The sequence below is a fragment of the Chrysemys picta genome, chromosome 1 (assembly GCF_011386835.1).
Source record: "Chrysemys picta bellii isolate R12L10 chromosome 1, ASM1138683v2, whole genome shotgun sequence".
Taxonomy (NCBI): Eukaryota; Metazoa; Chordata; order Testudines; family Emydidae; genus Chrysemys; species Chrysemys picta.
The window spans coordinates 114250986-114273098 of NC_088791.1; the positions used below are offsets into that span (position 1 = coordinate 114250986).

The 22113-nt window shown below is 43.6% G+C and overlaps 1 protein-coding gene across 25 annotated transcripts in view; it reads left to right on the forward strand.

Moving 5' to 3' along the window:
• CALD1 (caldesmon 1) overlaps window positions 1–22113 on the forward strand; it is a 245624-nt gene that overhangs the window by 217139 nt on the left and 6372 nt on the right. For all 25 annotated transcript variants that reach the window (XR_010592602.1, XR_010592601.1, XM_005288047.5 and 22 more), the window contains 7 exons: window positions 3410–3567; window positions 6911–7172; window positions 9440–9580; window positions 16954–16997; window positions 17087–17165; window positions 18944–19081; window positions 21415–21510. Coding sequence is in view for 23 of the 25 variants with exons in the window: in XM_005288047.5 (XP_005288104.2) it covers window positions 3410–3567; window positions 6911–7172; window positions 9440–9580; window positions 16954–16997; window positions 17087–17165; window positions 18944–19081; window positions 21415–21510 (918 nt within the window). In the remaining 2 variants the exon portion in view is untranslated. The remainder of the gene's footprint in view (window positions 1–3409; window positions 3568–6910; window positions 7173–9439; window positions 9581–16953; window positions 16998–17086; window positions 17166–18943; window positions 19082–21414; window positions 21511–22113) is intronic.

The window sequence follows — 22113 nt, forward strand, 5'->3', positions numbered from 1 at the left end:
CCCAAATCAGGAACCAAAGTTTGCAATCTTTATAATTGGCAGAACCAAAACTTTGAGGTGTTCAAACTCTAGGTGGAAATGTTGCATCTCAAGTTCTAATTTACATTTCTAGCAGGAACCTGGAATGGAGAGATGTGCGAAAATAAAAATAGCCGAACAATTTACAAACCTCCAAAAAAATTTCAGTCATGTTCAACTTGATTTTGGGGTCAAGATCTGTGGGGGGAGATGGGTGATATTTTTTGAAGATACTATCACAGATCTGATCTAATTCCACTAGAGTCAATAGGAGCCTTTCCATTCATTTCAGTGTGAGATGGATTGATCCCTAATTCACTGAAATGTGTAAGCATGCAAAAATGTTTACATCTGTCACTTTTAGGGTGCACTGCTAGGAAAGGGGCTGTTCCTGCTTCTTTTGAAGTCAATGGCTATTTTGCCATTAAAATTAATAAGAGCAAGATTGGGCCCTAAACCCTTGAAGTGTTTCTCTGATAACCTATTTTATCTTCCTTTTTATTTTTTGAGTCAAAAAGCCCAGTTGTGTTTATTATTCGTGTGTGTGTCCTTGCCCCTCCCCCCCACACACACACTTGGTAAAAAACCATAATCCTTTAAATCAAATCCTATTAGCCCATGAAAAGGTATTCCCTAGCCTGTTAATTCTAAAAGTGTATTTTTTTAATATTAGTTTTCTTAGCAATTTCAATTAAGATATAAAATACACTACCTGCCCCTGCTGGGACTGCAGCTCAGGCGGCTGACATCCTGGTTTTTTAATGAGACTTAGAAGGGACTTGATGAAAATCTCATAAAAGGAAATTCTGCCCTTTCAAAATCCCAACACAGAAGTCCTGGCGTTTGAAATCCTGAAACAATCAACACCCCAGGTCTCTAAATCACTCAGAAAGGGATTGAGTAGTGCAGGGGATTGCTAATGAGAGCCAGAGCTTTTCACTGTTATTACATCACTGGTTCAAATCTTGCCCGGATTGGGAGTGACCAAAAGACATTACAAGCTGATGACTGTTCATTAGAGTGAGTGAACAGAAATGATTGTCTCTGACTAGTTCCCAGAAGTTAGGAGTTCACATCTTCAAAGCCACTACTGTTGCCACTAGCAATAATAGGCTTGGCTGCTGCTAGTCACAGCATCAAGGGCAAAGAATGCATGATCATGGAAACTGAATTCCCCTCTTACCTATTAAAGTGATTCCACTTAGACGTAACTGAGGGTATGTCTATACTGCACAAAAAGGTGTGTTTTGAACTTGGCTTACCGAACTGGAGTTCAAATAGCAGTGAAGTCCCCATCAACTCAGGTTAGCAGCTCAGGTTTAACCCCAGTCTCCACTATAGGCTTCAATTCGAGCTGCTAAACCAAGTTAACAATGAAGACACGGCAACTCAACTTTTAACTTGGGTTAGCAGCTGAAGTCAAAACCTATAGGGGAGCCTGGGGTTGAAGTTGAGCTGCTATCACAGGCTAAAAGATGAGTTGCTGTGTCTACCCCCCCCAAACACACACACACACACACACACTTGCAGTCCATACCGCATGATAGCTGTCACTTGTGGTACTGGCATTGTATGAACAATACTTAATGCCAGCTAGAGGCAGAACAGGTCTTAAGGGTTCAAACAGGGCTGGCCCACAACAGTTTGGCACCTGAGGCGGGGAGCTCAAATGACGCTCCCCATTCCTCCTCACTTGGGCCAAAACTTTGAAAGGTCTCAATTCTGCCTTCCTCCAGCACAGCACTCCACCATCTCTGTGCATCTAGAGCAGAGAGGATACTTATGCACCAGCAACAGACACAATTTTCTACACTCTGGGTCCTAGTGCGGCCCCCCCGCCCCAGTCTGGCACCTGAGGCGGCTGCCTCAGTTCGCCTCATGGTAAGGCCACTCCTGGGTTCAAGCTGCGCAGTCATGTCAGATGCTTTATAAGCCCTCTCCCTCCCCCAAGGCTCCTGCTTTTGAAAAGTGGGAGGGGATGCCTTGGAGGTGGGGCTATTGAAAGGTGCATTGAGCAGACGAAGGATAGAAATAGTGTAGAGGTTTGGGCTTTTTCACTAGACGCAGCTTGGAGTACGTTTTTAAAAAAAGTGTGTCCTAGAATAGGACTGTGTACGATTTATTTTTCTCTTCAGTGATCAGATGGAAGGGCAGTAGGATGCAGAGGAATATAGGTACAGTTTGCTAAAGGTTTACAGACAATTCTCCAAATAAATGATATTTAGGCTGCCCACCAGAGCGTTTCCCAAATATGGCAAAGCTAAAAGTGAAAAAGGAGATCTTCCTTGGGTTAACATTGGTATTTTCCTCCACTGCTATTCAAAGCTTGTTTTGGCTGCTGGTCTAGCTAATTTCCTTAGTGGGAATAATTCTGTCCACAGAACAGAAGAACTGAAATCAATTGCCATATCCTGCACTTTCCATTAGCATCCAACCATGACTCAGCATGCTGGGGTCAGGCCATCAGTGGCGATAATAAATAATTTTCAGCCCAGAATTTTCTGGGTGGGGATTAGAGAGCGAAACTAGTGCATAATGATTCTGGATCTTAGTCAGACTTATGTTGGACAAAGGCTTGTAGGGGAAGGGGGAATCTTGCCTTAATGTTTTCAGAGAAAACATCTGCTTCTTCATAGGAGTAAGAGCTTCACATCCGATAGTATCCTCCTCCACTAGTCACTGTTTAGACTGGGGTACAGGTGATAACCCCAGTTACATATTTATCAAAGAAAATATTGCTAAGAAACATAATTTGTAACTACTTGACTATTGCAAACTGTACTTGTAATAGCTAGGTAGTATGCACCTGCTGTGACACTGAAAGTCCTAGGTACATCCGTATAGCACATAACTCCTGTGCTGTTGAATGTATTGGCTACATCCACATAGCATGCACTTGCTTTGTGCAAATCAGTTTAAGATTGTATTATTTCTATTGTGGTAGCGCCTAGGGCCCCAACCAGGGATTAGGGCCCCATTGAACTAGACACTATGCAAACAAAAACAATCCCTGCCCCACAGAGCTCAGTCTACAATTTAGACAATACACAACAGGTGAATCAACAGACATATGATCAGGAAGGGGATGATGGGCAAAGTAGTGGTAGAGACTGCATAAGAAGGTAAGGATGCTTGAGATTTCCAAGGCCACAGCAGATTTGCACACAATATAGATGAATTAAGCTGCCTGCATATTTAACATAGATCAGAAATCGAGGATGGTTGCAGGCCACATTTTAGAACTTGACAGGCTATTCCTGCCATAGAACATTTGAAGACAGTTACTCATTGATGGTGGGAAACTTGTTTTCCTTTTCAGTCATTTACAATGTCTAATTATGATTTTTTTGTTTTGTTTTTGGTTGTATGCTTTCTAATATCTCCTGAGCAGATCAAAGACGACAAGGCTAATAAGGACAAAGCACCCAAGGAGGAGGTGAAGCCTATCTGGGATCGTAAGAAGGGATTTCCTGAACCAAAGCCACAGAACGGAGAGCGTTTCCAGGAACTTACTACTCACAAACTTAAACATACCGAGAATATTTTTAGGTAAGATACACATTAACACTAGATTTGTTTATATCAGAGTAGAGCTGTGGGGCTTGTTGCCTTTTATGGGTCTCTGTTACTGTACTTTTAGCTGTGTAGTACAAGACTTAAATTTCCAACATCATTGAAGGTTGTAATATTCAGTGGCTCCTTAGAAATAAATTCAGGATCTCGAGCTATTTTGTAGTGGACTTCCACCCACCTCACTGTAGTGGGGAAATGAGAAACTCATAGCAGAGTAGTAAACAATAAGCAAACAACTCACCCCCTCTGTGGGGATCAGTAATTTGTTTTTACCATACTCCTATCATCTACTAAACATTTCTTAATGAACTTCATCTTTTCATAGTCTACATTATGAGCCAAGAGCTGTGTTTTTATACCCTAGTGGCACAGGTGCCTGACTCTGAGTGAGATAACCCATTGCCAATTACACACCTGCTTTTAATTACACCCTATATAACCAGCTAGAAGCAGCCTTGTCTCCCTAGGATAACTCTTTTAAGAGTTGATCTTTTGGTTGTTTGCTCTAGTAAGCCTTGAAGTTAATGATTTCTGCACAAAAGAGTGATTATTTGGCAGCATGAAAACTACATCCAGCCAAAGCGTTCTGCCTTTTTAAGAAAAATCTTGTGGTTTAGCTAGACAAGAACATAAAACTGTCTCTGACGCTTCTGCTACAGTTGGAAATCTAAAGGTAACTGGTTGATGGGGAGAGAGTTGGAAAGGCTCCACTCTGCTAGAAAGTGGGGAAGCAAGGGGGAAGAAAAGCAAAGAAGTGGAATGGACAAATAAGTTAGTAGTCATCATTTAGTTCATTTTTGTGCATCCTAGCATTTCCCTAAGGGTTCCTATGGGGAAACAAACTTTTTCAAAGGTGAAATATTCAAAAACCCTGTAACTAGGTTGTCATATAACATAGTGATGGAATAGCAGGATTTGAGTCCTGTTAGTAATTATTCTGTATACTTGGGTCAAATCACCACTAACATGAGTTCTGTTTCTAAAATATGTATATAACTTTTTTCACATGCTTTATTTCTTATTAGAGCAAGGACTTCTTTGAAAAACTTCAAAGGGGGTTTTTGCACTTTTTTTCTTTCTTTTCTTCTCCCCACCCCTGGGGGAGAAAAAGTTTGGTGTTTAGTCATAGGACTTTAGTTTGGGATTACCTGTACTCTCATTGTCTATAAACAAGATGGTGGCAAGAGACTGAGAGACTCATAAGATAAGTCTAAATGGCAATGATGGGAAATAAAACTCCTTAAGACTGACTGAGACATCTGAGGCCAAAGAGAAATAGTGTCTGTCCCATCTTTGTCGCTGTTGCTGACAGAATAGTTAGAAAACTTTATCTTTGTGGTTTCCCTTTTGCACCTGCCCTTCCTCCCCACTCTCATATGGGAGTGCAAAAATCCTAAGCATGATGTAATGCATTTTTCACATTGTTCTGTCATTTCTGTCTCTCTCAACATCCTATTTCTCCTTCTGTGTGAAGACTGGCAGTTGGCTTCTTTTTCTTAGCACCAAATAGGCACTTCTGAAAGCTCTTCCTTGGTCTAGAATCTCAATACTGATTTCTTGATGTTGGCAGCAGGGGCCTGAGATTCCCAGAATGTGCTGAAAGCAAAAAGGCTCAGGAAAAAAAAATATGAAGAGGATGACTGCCAATTATTGTTCCCTACTAGAGAATATGCAGAAACAGCAGAGGAAATCCTCCGTAGTGTATATTAATAAAAGAAGATAGAAATAGCCTGTGGATGTACATGATTAGGAGATAAACAGTTCTTTTTCAGTAAGAAAGACAAATGTCATTGTTTGGACGAAATATTCACCCACACCTTCCAAACAGTGAAGAAAAAAATTGCTTAAGGCTAAATTCTACTCTCAACTATATCAGTACAAACCTGGAATAAGTCTATTGACTTCAGTGACGTTGCTCTGTATTTGCCCAGAGGTAATTGGAGACAGAAACTGATCCATATTGCTGAGGGAAAGCTTAACTCTTGCACTGTTGGCTCTTGTGGCATTTAATTGTGCAACACTGTGGCTTCATTGCTGTAGTGTTTAGGATCTCCTTTTTCTTGGGTATAGAACAGGGAAGAAAATAAAAACAATATAAATGCCTACTTGCCCTTTCTCTTGTAAGTATCATGCTGATACCTCAAGTGTTGACCCCCTTGTCTGGTGTATTAATAAATACATTTCAAGGAGCAAGCACTTAAACCCTGATGTGGTAATTACATATATCGGTGGTGCTATTTGACACTCTGACAAAAATATGAAGAAGTGAGGTTCTTACCCACGAAAGCTTATGCTCCCAATACTTCTGTTAGTCTTAAAGGTGCCACAGGACCCTCTGTTGCTTTTGACAAAAATATGTACTTCTCGTGGGCAGTATGGATGAACTATTTTTTTTAATGTCTTGGATTATAAGAGCTGGTTGGAAAATATCTGGTTTGGTTTTGGGTTTTCTTCCCCCTGTGGAAAAAGTCAATGAAAAATCTAGTTTTAGGTTTATGAAAAATCAAAAACTCACACAGAAAACTTCAACCAAGTTTTTGACCAGACCTGATTTATATATATAGATATAGATAGATATATGCAAGTTAGCAAGAGTCCAAGATAACAATTGGTATTATATTATTGAAGCATCTTGTGTTGAAAATACTGATGGAATGATAAGAATATTCCTTCTCCCCCAGTAAACTGAAGACTAATGCCCTAGCAACATGCTTTAGCTCTCTTTAAAGAGATTTATCAAACACTTTATATAATCCCTTAGAGAAGACATTTGTCTGAGAAATCAAAGGATTATTTGTCTTTTATTACACAAAATATAGTGTTTGTTTTGGATATGTATGTGTTTCACTTTTCTCAGCCTTAAATATTTATTTATTGCTTTTCAATTGATCCCTGAATTGTTTTATGCATAGATTAGTCAAGTATTATGCTTTTAGAAGCTGGAACATATCTCTGTAGGTAATATCCTTACATATTTGTACCATATAATTGAGAATAAGTGTGTATATACTATGGAGGTGGGATTAAAATAAAATGGATCTTAGGTTCTGAGGCAATATGATACAAAAACTACCCTTCTAAGCATGTGGGACCCTTTGGTTCCCCACTGTCAGGGGAAGGCAGAGATGTGCCTCTGGGCTCCCCAGCCTACTTCAGCCCCTGATGAAACCTGCTGAGGGTAGTACATGCTCTGTGAGGAACAAAAGATGTTTGTGTGTGTCAGGTTCCTATGTTGCTGCCTAGTTGAGTGGTAACAGGTGATCCAAACTGGCAAAGGAAAACCTGTGGCATATTAACCTGCTTCTCAATTCTTTCTCAGCCGCTCCGGCATGAAAGCAACTACAAATGCTGAGGATGGTAAGCCGGTGTCCCAGGCTGAAGCCGGCAAACGACTAGAGGAGCTGCGCCGTCGCCGAGGTGAAAATGAGAGCGAGGAGTTTGAGAAGTTGAAGGAGAAGCAACAGGAGGCAGCTGTGGAGCTGGAGGAACTGAAGAAAAAGCGTGAGGAGCGTCGGAAGATCCTTGAGGAAGAGGAACAGAGGAGGAAGCAGGAGGAGGCTGAGAGAAAAGCCAAAGAGGAGGTAATAGTGTAGTAATAAAACCGTGAGATCCAGAGTTAGACTCTGTTCTGCTTCACTTGCTCGTATTGGTCTTTCATTACATGATCACACAACGCTGTGCAGCGAGGCATACTCTTGGGCAAATAATCAAGGGGACTGCACAAGGAGAAAGGCTTTGCTTGACCTATTTATGGGTGGCATTTTAGGCCCTGGGATAGTAGCTCGGCTCAGGCCCAGATTCTCAAAGGTATTTAGTCTCCTATCTTTCTTTGAAAACCATGGGAGTTAGGAGCCGAAATACCTTTGAGGATCTGGGTTTCAATATCTAAGGCAATGTTGTGTGAAAGGCTTTGTTTTGGTTTTACTTTTCCCAATGTCAGCCAACTTGGAAGGCCCAAAACTAGACTATTTTATTCCTGGATCTGCTACTGTTAACAGACTGTTACCTTGGGCATGTGGCTTTGCTCTTGCTTCCTCTCTCTCCCTTTGCCTGTCTCATCTATTTAGACTGTAACCTCATCAGGACAGGGGTTGGCTCTTGCTATGTGACTGTACCTAGCACAGTGTGGCCCCAGTTTACGTTGGGAACTCTAGGTGCTACAATACAAATACTTAACAGCTCTTTCAGTTTTCTCAATCATATTCCTCCTTTTGGGGGCCCTACCACCATTCCACTATGTTTTTCTTTTCTACTACGCACTAAGGTTGACAGAGGCTACAAAATTGGGTGTTTCATGACCCATTTGTACAATGCTGTGCAATGGCACATGCTAATGGACAGTAAAGCTGCACTGTTTCTGTCACCTTCAATCTCAGCTGCAAGTACACAATATTTGGTATTACATGATCATATACACAGATGTGCTAGTAAGATCCTGATCTAATCCTGGCGCAAAAGGACATAGCACCAACGGGTGACATTCTAGTCCCATGCAAGCCAGTGGCAAAACTCTCATCTCACAGGTGGGACCAGAATTTCATCTGTGGTTGTCTTGAGAATCTTAACTCTGATTTTCTTATTTCCTGTGCATACAAAATATCAGGTGCAATGTTGCAGCAACATAGGCTTTTGTTTATTGTGGGTATCTTTTTTTTTTGGCACATATCTTAAATTACAGAAATCTTGTTTCTATCTGGGGAGGGAGAGATGAGACTAACACAGATGTTTACTGCAAATGGGATTAAATGCTGGTTTTATGATGGACTGAATCTCATTAGAAATCTTTGCCTCATTTAAAATGTAATACCAAAAAATATATCTGTTTGCCTATGTTTCTTCTGCCAAGTGAATCTCTTTAAACTGGACGTTCAGGTCTCCGGCACAGAAATTAGGGATCTAAATTATACAAAAAATGAACTTGGATATTGGGGACTAATAATAATAGTACTTAGCACTTACAGGGAGGGGCCCAATCCTGGAACATGCTGAGCCCCCTGCTTTCCCATAGAAGAACTCTGTGGGAGCGAAGGTCACGCAACATCTTGCAGTATCAGAACAGGCCGTGGTTAATAGGGTTAAGAGTGACTGCCCTCTAGTTCAACTGATGTCTTACAAAATAAAAACCCGCATTATCTCTGCAGAGTAATATCCCTTCTTAGGCTGTATATGGTGCTTTACATCTTCAGCACATTGGGCATATATTAATCTCCACCATCTACATGAGGTAGCTAAGTATTCATCTCTGTGCCACAGTTCCCCATTTATAAAGAGGAGGAGAAGTGACTTGCATGATGCTAAAGAAGGATTCAGTCTTGGAGGTGGGATGGGACCTTAGGAGTTCTTGGGTCTGTTCTCTGGCAACTAGGAAGTTCCTCTCTGTTTTCAAGGGAATAAATTCCATTCTACCATGAATATCCTGACTTAGAGATGTGTTAAGTGTGTCCTTCAATAACATTTTTTTAAATCAAGTGTAACAGTCTTAAAAGTTAACATTCAACATCTAAAGTCCCAGTCCTTTAATGGAAAAACAGCATTTTTCATAATGTACTGCTGTCTCTCAATACACACTGGGCCATGACGGTACACTTTAAGGAGGAAATGTATTTGGGGGCAGGAGGGAATTAAGATCGTATAGATTAACACACACACTTGATACTATGGTTGCCTAGTGCACCACAAATACATTATAAATAGCTAGAACTAAAATAGGTCACTGAAATTTCTGGCTGGTGTAAGGATTTGTGTTCTCCATGAATCCTGTAAATTTCTCAAGGAGTTTAAGGGATCTGAGGTTGATGTGGTCTCTTGAAGGAAACAAATGACTAGCTATGTGCTCATACTGTCTTAGGAGGAGAAGAGGAGGCTGAAAGAAGACATTGAGAGGAGAAGGGCTGAAGCTGCTGAAAAACGTCAGAAGATGCCAGAAGATGGTTTGTCAGATGACAAGAAGCCGTTTAAGTGTTTCACTCCCAAGGGTTCATCTCTCAAGGTAACTTCTGCACTAAGTCTATAAATGAAAATAGAACAGGGACTCAAGCTAAAATCCCGAATACAAACACTCCAAAACTTTGGGAACACTTTAAATCTGAACAAGGATCCCAATCTGAATTTTGCAAATGGAATTTAGTCAAAACCGTGGATCCAAAGACCTTCAAACCTTGTAATGTTTGAAATCCAGGTCAAAACTTTGCAGTATGAGCCCCTCTCTAGAAAGCTAGTGAATCTGTAAGTATATTGCCTAGAATGCAGGGTAGCCATTGTTCTTGATAGTCAGGATGTCTAAAGAGAGGCCTTTCTGATGTTCTCAGGAGGACATCACTTTGGAAAATGTTAGTGTTCTCAGTGTCAAACTAACTTCAGTGATGTGTGGTTAGAGAAACTGGAGAGGAATCAGAAATGGACTCTTCCTTTCTACCTCCTCAGTTCTCTTCCTCCCTAACATTTATGAAGAACATATGGCCACAGAGGACTTATCTTGTCTACATGCTTATACTGTGTATTAAATCTATTTACCAGTGGGTGAAACTCTCCCTGGAACAGAGGGCTATCATAAATCCAATCCACCACATAAGCCCAAACTACAAATTGCTGGGCTCAATAATGTAGGTTTTGGAGCAGGGAAGAATAACTACTTCTGCAGCAGCAATTACAGGATGGCTCTCTCTGTGGCTTGTGTTATGCAGGAGGTCAAACTAGATGACCATAGTGTTCCTTCAGGCCTTAAAATATATGGGGGAATCCTGACCGCCCACTGAAATCAATGGGAATGTTGCCCTTAACTTCAGTGGAGGCAGGTATTCATCCTATGAACTTGTACTGCCCTTTGCATAAGGAAGGGGTGAACTCAAAGGTTTATGACCTGCCTCAGCTCCTCGGCAGCATTTCCATTGAGAGCAATAGTGTCAGCGGGGCCCCTGCAGCTCTCAGCTGTGGTGGGTGCTTCCCCTCCAGCAGGGCTTGGGCTCTAATGCCCCCTCTTGGGCTTCTGTCAGCTCCCCTCCCCCCCGCCCATTATTTTTAGTAAAAGTCAGGTCACAGGCTTCCATGAATTATTGTTTATTGCCTGCAACCTGTCGGTGATCTTTACTAAAAATAACGGACACAATTTTAAACTCTTTAGTAACTTATAACTAAGGTTATCAGTAGTTATGGCACTAGGAGCTTCTTTCTAAGCATCCAGCTGCTAGAAATCAAGATCATTGTGCATGTTCCTCCTGACTGAACTTTTTCTTTTTCCTGTGCGCACTAAGATGTCTGGTGGACTTCTATGAAATGCATTTTAGGTTTCTAGCTGACAAATGACATGATAGATTTTTTTTTTTCCTCTCGGTTTGAGAGAGAGTTGAAAGTGTTTAGTGGAGAAATTTTTAATAGTTAGATGCAGCTTCTAGTCTTCACAAAGCTTTTCTGGTAAAGCTACATTGGGGGGGGGGGGGAAATCTTTGGTAGACAGCTTAAACTTTCCAAACTTTGTTAAATTTCAAAGACTATATTTAGGGGGAGATAATAGCTGTGGTCTTGGTGGTGGGAGAGGATTGATTGCTCACAAGAGCAACTGTGCTAACTTTGCAGGAATTGTTCTTATTTAAAATATATATCAGTGACACTCCCTGAACATACCAATCCTGGCTTCCATGGGCAGCCATATATCTGCTGAATACAGCTGAAATTAGCCTCCTAAACTGTTGGCCTACATCACCTTATTGGCTTCCTGGGCTCCACAATTGAGGTTTGGGTAGGTTTATGTGCATGTTCTGTAGGGTTCACTAGATCACTTTTTGACCAGGATTTTCTTTCACCCTTGTTGCTCTTGCTTTTATTCTGAGCTAAATAATTTCATTTTTTCCACAAAGGAGTGATTTGATTGAGGAGGGGGAGAAGACTTGTTGAACCGGGACCCGATGCACATCGATATGTAAGAAAGAGGCAGGGAAATAGTGTGAAAGGGGTGTGGCATGGTGCCATTTTATGGATGCTGCATTTATCTATCAGGCAAATGGCTGACTAGAGAGACATAAAGACCAACAGCGTTTAGAGAATCTGAGTAAGACATGCAGTCCAATATCATTTGTTACTTTTTTGTGTAGATTCATATCTATAAAGACTACTCTGATCTAGCGCATACCATGGACGGTCACCCAGTAATACCTGTTTATGATAAACAGTTAAACCAAAGTATATCAGTGAAACCTGGGGTCCCCTGCCTCAAGAACACAACAGGGGGCATCAAGGTTGCCATTACTGGCAAATGAAGGGAGCTAGGGGACACCTGAGGAACAGGAACCTGATGTGTAGGTAGGAGCAGAGTTGTGCATGGCCTTTTAGGCAGGAAAACCTAGTTTGAAGTTAATATGGAGGGTGAGGGGAGTCAAGAAAGGGAATTAAAGAGCAGTGTGTTCAGGAGTTCTTAGCAGCTGTGTTTTTAGGAAAATGACCATGACCCTGGGGAAACTGAGATGGTGTAGAATGGAGTCCCTCAGATGAGAACACATGGGTTGGGTTCTTGTCTGTAAGACAGTGAGGTGGAAAAATGCAAAGAGAATGCAGGTAGATTCCTCCTGGGCTCAGAGACAGTGGAGAGGCTGCTTGCTCTTCCTTCTGTTAGGGGTTGCTGTGACTACTTCAGGCCCTGGTGGGCCATCTTCCTCTTCCCCTTGGGGCTTCCTGTGAGGGCACAGGGGTGCACAAAACAAGCTCTGCTGCTCCTGTACAGAACCTTCTGCACTGGGGTCCTTCCCAGTTTAGCTGGCACAAATGGGCTGCAGCATAGGGGTGAACTGTCCTGCATGACGCTTCTTTGTTGTTTTTTTCTTCCCTTCAAGCCCATTCCTGAGGGGTATTGGGAAGAGCTGTAGAACTGTCCTGCCCCTTCCTAAAGCAAATGAAGGAGGACAGAAGACTTGGAAAACAAAGTCTCCTCCGGGCAGTGAACCCCACCCCCGCAGTCTGAATCTTCAGTTGGGCAGGAAAACAAAACCAGTTTGGAGCTGAAATGGGAGGAACTCCAGCTCGCAGCCTGGGTGTGGGTGGGAGCAATGACAGAACTGTGGAGTCTTGGAAGTTCTCCAGCTTCTAGCTGAAGATCTCATGTGGGGGATAAGAGGGTTCTGTGGCAGCCAGCTTTCTCTGAAAAGCCACTTTGACTTCAGAGCCAGGATGTGTGACCTTGCAGGACCTGAGACTTTTTTTTTTTAAAGACATATCTTTGCCTACCACACTATTGCTTATTTAGGCAATATCTAAGCAACAGAGCACTGACTAGGAGGAGTTAGATCCCACACAGCTCCTGACTTTGAGATGGCCTGCCCATAGATTTATTGGTATTGTAAGATTCAAGTTTAAAGAAAAAATACTTTTAAAGAACCTCTCCTCTAAGTTTAGTCCTCCGCCCCCATTATTTCCCTCTTGAATATGAGAGGGAGAGCCTGTGGCTTAAACTCATCACTCAAGTAAGTCACCTGAGTTACCCCAAGGGTGCACAGGTGACTTCAGTAGAAAGCAAGGTGGGTGCCTACTGGGGCCATGGTGTATGCTAGTGCTCAGAGTCTAAGGGCAGACTCTTTTCTCCAGGGAGCCAGAACCAAAAGTGGAACTGAGTGGCTAGATTCCTGCAGCTGGGTACTGTACATTAGCTAATGCTATATGGGACACAATTTTTCTGACCCTCCGCCCCCTGAACTGTTACACTTTTTAAAGTAACATTTCTATTGTCATATCACCTGAGGTGGCTTGATAACATTTATTACACAGTTTAAGAGTCTACTAAATGGTTATTAAGATAATTAAATGCACATAAAACAGACAACCCATTCTTGGGACTATTTAGTTGGCGATCTGTTCCTAAATGTTATGTAAATGCATGGGGTCAAATCCAGTATTAACCTATACCTCATACCATCCTATTCATGTCCTGGGGCTGAATGGATGGCAGTGACGGCAGAATTTGTTTCATAGGTCTTAGGTTGCATCTCTAGCCTCATTTAATACATTTAGCAACTTCTTTGCACAACTGATAGAAAAACCCCATAGCCTCCAAGCCTGCTCATACAGGACAGCTTCAAGGTCACATCCTGGAAAAATCCTCATCCAACTCAGTTGAATCATGTATTGCCCTTCATCTGCCTGCACAGCTCCCATTAACTAAGGTCCTGATCCTGCAAAACGCTGCTTTAATTATGTGAGTATCCCATGATGAGTCACATCAGTCAAATTAAGTGGGTGCAAAAGTATCAGATCGGGGTCCCCAGTTGCTATATTGTTGGTCCGTTACTAAGGCTGTAGGCCTCTAATACTGACACATGAAGATTATTCTTAAATTTGACTTGCAGGGACTGGCTTCTTTGAGACACGAGGCTGGGTTCTTCCCCATCTGGTAGTTTAGCTGGAGATTAGCGTCTTTGATTTCTTGAAGCCCCTAGTTGCTTTTGTGATATGTTCTGGGTGGTGTTCCTCTTAAGAAAACCAGGGTCAAAGCCATTTAGAAATCCCATACAGGCTTTTGTTTAGTGTTTGATCTCAGATACAGGAAACGTTAGGAGAGTTTCTGCCATTCAGTTAACAATCTTGCTTTTTCCTATTTATTTTACAGATCTATTTTGTAATTTTGTTTAGTGTACGTGCCTAATATTCCTCCTCGTATGCATGTAGCTTGCTTAGTGTGCAGTGGGTTGAGTGGCCTAGTCCTCTGCATGTTGCCATGTTGAGTTTGATCTAAGTACATTGAAAGGTGTTTTTTTTTCCTGCATGCAACAATAATAAAAACTGGGCTCTTGCTGAGCAGTGCTCCAAGACAGATCCTCATGCAGGAGTGAGGAAACCTCATTAACGACCATTTTATTCTTCAGGCTGGAAAGGCCTAGTCTGTCCTGGGGGATCTCTGCTCCTGTCTCCCTGGCCCTCTGCAGGAGCCTTGCTTGCCTCCCTCTCTTGAGCTGCACTCCCCGGTATCCTATCAAGTGCAGACAGAGCCCCCATGTGTACTGAGTGTACAGTCACTTCCCACCTCTTTGCTACTCCCCTGTTGTTCCACCCCTTTCCCCTCTTTGCCAAATTCTTCACTCAGGCTGGTCAAGATGGGGCACAGTTACAGCTGGGAAGCAGGACACACCAAGATTGGAGAACTAGGTAACTGCTTGAAGAGGTGTTTGGGGCTGTGGTGGATAGAATCCACCTTCTCCCCTTAATGAGCACAGGGAAACTCTAGAAAACAGCCAATCTAGCTGGGAAAACGCCATTAAAATTGGTCCCTTTCCTGAGGGGTATCTCAGGTAGGGATCCAATGTCATCAGGTTTCTAAGCTAGAAGAGTCTATAAACCACACATTAGCTAGCTACTTTGGACCCTGCTCCTGCAAGCTGTTCTGCTTGTGGTTGCCTGCATACAGGGGACCCACTGATGTTGCTGTGGGAGGGGGCTGTTGTGCAGAGCTTATGAGAAAATAGAGGCCTCAGTCTGCATAGTGTGTGGGTGTGGGTATATATAACCATGTCCTTTAGAAGTGCTATTCAGAGACACTTATCTAGAGCTGAATGCAATGAGAAAATACAGACCTCTTTCAGTAACAGAATAGAACCATGTTCAAGATCTGTTCAGACCATATTTCCTTTATAGGAACTAAAAAGAAAGCCCACATGACCTTAGTATTTATAAACATTTATCCTTTCGGCAGTTTCCCATAACCAGAAATGACTCCAAAATGGTATTCATTGCTGATGGGCAACACTTTAACCTTTTTTCTGTGTGTTGTATAATGGTTGGAAAGAGCTGATATGTTTAAGTTAATATCACAGATCTATCTATTCCATTTTAACCACATTCTTTCCATGGCCATGTCAATTGCCTTAGTCAATACTCCTTTCCAAAGACAGCAGAGGAAAAATCTGAGGAACATGGACAGGCTTCTCCTGTCTGGTGTGTTGCTGCCACTGTGTGGCTGGATAACGAATCATCCATACAGTATGTCTAATGGCAGAATAAAGCAGATATCTCTCTTCAGGAATTTATTTGCATCTGAGACATGGGCAAGCAATACTTGTCCATCTTTTGAGATCAATTACTGGGAATTGTGGAATTTCCAACTGTTTGAACTTAAGGCATGCTATGGGGTTAGATATTTTTATACTGCTATGAGGAGGGAGGATGCAGGGGAGAACCTAGAACCATTTAAGCGAACGGTCTTAAGTTTGTTGTCATTTCTTTTACTTTGAAGATGCAAGCGCTGCAGTAGTTGCCACTAATGACTTGGAAACAGTACATAGTGATATTGTGGGTTTACCAGTAACCCAAATTCTGGGATAACTGACGGTCAGCTATATCTTCTGTTTATGCAGTTGCTCCTGTATGGAGCTGCAGAGCTGACTACAGGGTAGGGCACAGTCCAGTTGAGTACTGACGGAGAAGTAAAAGGAGGTGAAATTGTTGGAGCTGACTCCATTAACTACATCATCTCTGCCAGACCTCCTGCAGCCCAGACTTCAGAGCAGACCTTGTCTCATGTGACTTCATTAAGCTTTTTGTAGGGGTGCAATCCCGCTGTCCTGAAATTATCCGGAGTTTAGGATGTCTCCCCCAAGACCTCCATGGTTCACCTGTATCAGAGAGAATGTTTGTACTTCATGGTCCAAGAGAGACAGACAAGGCTTTCGTCTCGGGGCCAAAAGACCAAACACATCAAGACCCTTGATCATAGCCTTTAACTTACACTTTATCTTAGCGCTGAGGAGCTGAGAAGCAATACTACACTATTTCCCTGTACAGAGAATAGAAAAGAACTGTAGGATGAAAGACAACATTGCAGTTGGTAAATGTTGACTCAGTGGTGACCGTACTGTCAGAAGCAAAGTATGCTTTGATCAATAATTTGAGTCCAAAAATCAATGTCCTTGTCCTCATTAAAATGTATGGGATAGAGTTACACCGCTCAGCTCCAAATCTGGCCACCTCTGATGTGTCTACTCTTGAAAACTTATTTAATTTGCCTCTTTCCCTGCTGCTTTTTGAGGGGTGGGTGAATTTGGCATATAATGTGACTAATCTCCCAACCCCCTTACTGACCTGTACATCCTCCCTTCCCTTCACCCCTGCTGCATTGGGGACTTACTCTTGTAAATGTATCAACTTGGGAAGCCCTGAAGAACATGAAGGAGGTAAATGTATTATCCTGCATAATTCCCCCACACCTGCAAGTTTGTTTCATAATAGGGTTCTAAATGGTAAACTTCTCTGTATGTCGCTGCAGTGATTTGGATTTGAAGCTGATTGTCTTCTGTTTGGAGCTGTGTCTCGCTACAGGCCTTTGAACTTGTATTGGGCTGCAGGCTTTGCAGATAAATAGTTACACCACTTCTATCTTTCTATTTCTAGATAGAAGAACGAGCAGAGTTTTTGAACAAATCCGCTCAGAAGAGGTAAAGCAATAAACTGTGTAATGGACTAAATCAAAGCAGCAAAGTGTTGGGATTGTAGTAATCACTTCTGTTTTCTCTCCTTCAAACAGTGGTGCTAAACCCACTCACTCTGCAGCAATTGTCTCCAAGATTGACAGCAGACTTGAGCAATACACTAGTGCAATTGAGGTAAGTTATTACCCAAATTATATTAACCCAATTGATGATGGTGGTTGGGGGGCGGGCCTTAATCAGTCCAGGTTTTACACATTCAGAGGTTTATCTGACTCAAATCTCAGAATTGTGACTTCAGTTGCTACTAAATATTCCGTCTTCTCTCTCTCTCTCACCTTAGTGGCTGTTAACTTGTAGTACTTTCCAGATGAGTCTCAAACGGTGCTACTAACCTTTAATGAATTGAGCCTCAGCACCCCTGTGTGTTTGGGTACCTATCTGTTTTCCTCATCTAACAGATGGGTTGGTGAGGCAGAGAGGAATGACTTGTCCAAGGTGTCACAGCAGCTCTCTGGTAGAGTCAGGAACAGAACCCACATCTCTGAACTTCCAGCTGTGTAATCTAACCATAAGACTGCTTCCCTCTTCATTGCTTGTAGCACGTCCTATTCATTAGGCCGGATTGTGGGCAGCACTACATAGGATGTAGTGAGCCTTGTCACGTGATAATGTTAAATCAGTCTTGCTTCTAACGCTGATCTTAACGAGGATAAACAAAACAGTAGTTCCTAACTTACTCTCCCTTCTGAGTTTCCACCTAGAACTATATACCCAGTCCTTAGTTTCCTTGTCCACTTGGCTGCTGTTAGTTTTAAAGAATCAGTACATATGTCTTACAACTCCACTCTGACCCTTTTGTCCTTATGTAAGACACAATCTCTGAGCTCCTAGCATGCAGACTTTGATTCAGTGCCAGAACTAGAGGTTCGACTCCTCAAAGTGTGAATGCGTGAGGGTGGGGCTTTGGCCCCATCCATCTGTAGCAGCTAGCGGAGCTTATCCCATGCAGCAAGGAGATCAGGCTGTGCCATTTCAAAGGGTGTAGCAGTGGCTGTGATCCCACACTGGTCCTGCTTGTCAACTAGTGTAAATGATGTTGCTCCACTGATTTCAGTAGAGCTGTGTTGGTCGAGACAATCTGAGGATCTGGTCCTTTGTGCTTAGCTTGGACATAAAGCCATTGCTCTACAAGGGAAGGGAAGAATTGCACAGCTCTCCACCAATGTTACCTGTGCTTTCCTGCCACAGTCTGGCCCTTAACTTCTGGTGCTGGACTTCCCTTACAATTAGAGACACAAGGCAACTACTTCAACCTTTACCTGTCTCAACCCTCCACTCCCCCACATCCCTATTCTACAGTACTTGTGACTGTTGCCAACAAAGAGGGAATTTTGACTTCTATTTTGGTAACCCTGCAGAAGTCACACCTTGCAGAAATGCTCGACTGTTGGGCCTTTGTGATAAACCTCAGTTATAGGGTTAACCTGCCAGTACAAGACAGCAGTTTGGACACACTGGACAGTATCAGTCCTTTACAGCTGCCTTCCTCGTTTATTTATGCTGCAGCCAGAGGCAAATCTGCAGAAGGAAGGGGACAAACCATTTCAAAGGGTTACAAGCCAAATAAAACTATGGGTCAGCTGTAAGCACTACTTTCTAAACCGCTATACCATCGGCCACAGTTTACCACAAACCTTGTAAATCCATTTGTGCAAAATCTGCATGAATGATAGGCCAGATCATGAGGAGTGCTCTGACTTGCACAACTGCACTTCAAACAAGTGAGGTTCTTTGCTAAGAGTCTATCTTTAATTTGCATAATCATCAATGGAACTTCATTCAGTTTTAAAAATACATGTATCCAGTATTCTCCACTGATGCCCCAGAACTCTAAAACACATTCAGCACCGGGGTCTTAGTTTTGAGCACTAACTAGCGTCTGTCTATTGCAGGGCACAAAAACTGCAAAACCTGCTAAACCAGCACCCTCTGACCTTCCAGTCCCAGCTGAGGGTGTCCGTAATATCAAAAGCATGTGGGAGAAAGGGAATGTTTTCTCATCACCATCTGGGCCAGGGACACCAAATAAGGTACATATTCCTATTTTGCAGGTTTATAGAGAAGTACACCAAGGATCTTTCCTTAAATCTTTACTTATATGAGTAATCCTTACTCCTGTGAGCAGTCTTGCTGAAGTCAGACAGATGGTGCTCAGCATCTTGAACGGGATCCTCAAAGACCCAGCTACCCGTATAGCCTACAGCAGTGGTCACCAATCGGTAAATCGTGATCGACTGGTCCGTCATGGAGCCTCTGACAGTGGATCTCAGTCTGTCACTGAAACTGAGATCCACTGTCAGAGGTGCCACGATCGACCAGTTGATCATGACAGGGTTGTCAACCCTCCTGCAGCCAAACCAGGATACCGACCTACTGCCCTGTTCCCACGCTGCTCCCAGAAGTGACTGGCATGTCTGGCAGCAGCTCCAATTGGCCGGGAATGGGTGACTGTGGGGAATGGGAGCTGTGGTGGCAGGGCCTGCAAGTGAGGACAGCGCGCAGAACCACCTGTCCCTTCTCCCCCGCTCCCATCTCCAGGAGCCGCTGCCGGATATGCCGGCCGCTTCTGGGAGCAGCACGGGGATAGGGCAGGCAGGGAACCTGCATTAGCCCCGCTGTTCTCCTGCCCGGGAGCCACCCGAGTTAAGTGGTGCCTGGCCGGAGCCCAAACCCCTCCTGTACCCTGGTCCCAGTCCGAGCCCCATCCCGTACCTCCTCCTAGAGCCTGAACCCCAGCCCTGAGCCCCCTCCCGCACCCTGACCCCAACCCCCAGTCCCCTCCCAGAGTTCGCACCCTGCAGCCCCTTCTGCACCACAACTCCTGGCCCCAGCCCAGAGCCCCCTCCCAGAGTCTGCACCCTGCACCTCAACCCACTGCCCAAGCCCTGATCCCCCTTCTGGAGCCAGCACTCCATACCCCTCCTGCACCCTAACTGCCTGCCCCAGCCCTGAGCCCCGTCCTGCACCCAAACTCCCTCCCAGAGCCTCCATCCTGAGTCCCTTCCTGCACCCTTGCCCCAGGCTCAGCCCAGAGCCCTTCCCACACTCCAAACCCCTCAGCCCCAGCCCGGAGCCCGCAACCCCTCCTTAACCCAAACCCCCTGTCCCAGCCCAGTGAAAGTGAGTGAGTGTGAGGGAGAGCAAGTGACAGAGAGAGGGGGGATGGAGTGAGCGGGGCAGGGTCTCGGAAGGGGTGTGGTCTCGGGGAAGGGGTAGGGCAAGAGGCAGGGCAAGGATGTTTGGGTTTGTGTAATTACTGTTTCTACATTTTCTTTGAAGTAGCTCCTGGGTTGCACTTAAATTTAAAAAGTGATCTGGTGCTTATAAAGGTTGGAGACCACTGGCCTACAGAGTAACAGTAAGACTATTATAGTAGGACTAAGGGAAACTTATTGCAATAATAGGGTTAGTTAAGAGAGACTAACTGAAACATCATACTTCTGACCTCTTACACAGCTGTAACTGGTGGGCTTAAGCCATGTACAAGAAAGTTTGGAGTTGTGATGTTTTTATTGGGTCAAATTCTACTAGTAAAGTTACTCAGCTTTTTTTACAAGCATCACTGGAATATTTAAGGTTCATATCTTGTCTATAAGTTTATAGGCCAACATTTCCTTCTTACAAGTCAATGTGAGTCGAAAGCACTTCTGAAAATCAGGCTGTGTGTGTCTAAATATGAATTTAAGCACTTAACTATATGTGCCCACGTTTGAAAACTTTTGGCCATATCTTTTAAGAAATTCTATTAACTGTGGGTGATTTAGGGGTGACTTTTATTGTATTGTATTTCAAAATTCCAGTTTAAAAAAAAAAACGGACGAAATAAGTTCCTAATCATTCTTCTCTTTCAGCTAAAGAACTTATTTTTAGAATTTGGAGTGGGGGCAGAAGCAGCACTGGATGCTCAGGGATTGATGAAAGTTTTATGAATGCTATCCGGGGGCAGGAGCGGCACCATGGTTTTTGCCGCCCTAGGCGGCAGCGCTCCTCCTCAGAGCATTCGGCGGCAGGGGTCCTTCCGCTCCGTGTCTTGGGGGTGCTTCGGTGGCGGGTCCCGGAGCGAGTGAAGGACCCACTGCCAAAGCGCCCCGAAGACGCGGAGCAGAAGGACCCCTGCCGCCGAATTGCCACTGAGGACGGCAAAATGCCGCCCCCCAAATCCTGCTGCCCTAGGCGACCACTTAGGGTCGCCTAGTGGAAGCGCCGGCCCTGCCAGGAGGTCAGTCACATGATTACTCTGTTTGCCAGCTGAAGGCTGTATCTCAACCAGACATGGGTTTTGCTTTTTTTTTAAGCCCCAAATCATAGAGCCCTTAGGCACAAGTACTCTAAAAAAGCTGATTTGAAAATGACTGCTTTGCAGGAAACAGCTGGATTGAAGGTTGGTGTGTCCAGTCGTATCAACGAATGGTTAACTAAGACCCCAGACACCAACAAATCACCTGCTCCAAAACCTTCCGTAAGTAAAACCGCAGTAACTGGCTTCTGAATGATGAGTTTGCATTTATGTCAGTGGGAGAGAGATAGGAAGTAAATATGGTAGGCCAGGAAGTAGATGGCTCCTTGGAAGTGATGGTGGTGCTTTCTCTTTCCTCGGAGGCTTGACCTGATAGAAGCACTAAAGTTAAGAATTTATGGATGACGATGGTATCAGAACAGCTCTCACCATCAAGCTGGTGCGTCCTTGGAAACTGCATGGATGGACGCTCTAGAAAAATTGTGAGGGGGTCATATTACAGAGGAGAATGTTAACTTGGCGCTTCAGGTGTTGCACCATGAATCTGTAAATAAACAGTCGTGATCTGTTGATGAAATATTTGATGGTTTGCCTCCAAGAGGAACTGGCAAACTATTGAAATGGCCAAACTGTCAGTGTCCTAAAGATGCCTTGCTGTAAATGAGACTCAGATCCTAAAGTGGTAAATATACAAGTAGCACATCAGGCTGTTATGTTTAAGCTGCACCCGTGTTGTTTGACTATATGCTGCCAGACCATATAGCTTTCAGCTAATCTAGAGGAGAGGAGCAGCAGAGCTGTCCCTGCATCTGCCCCCTTGCCCCC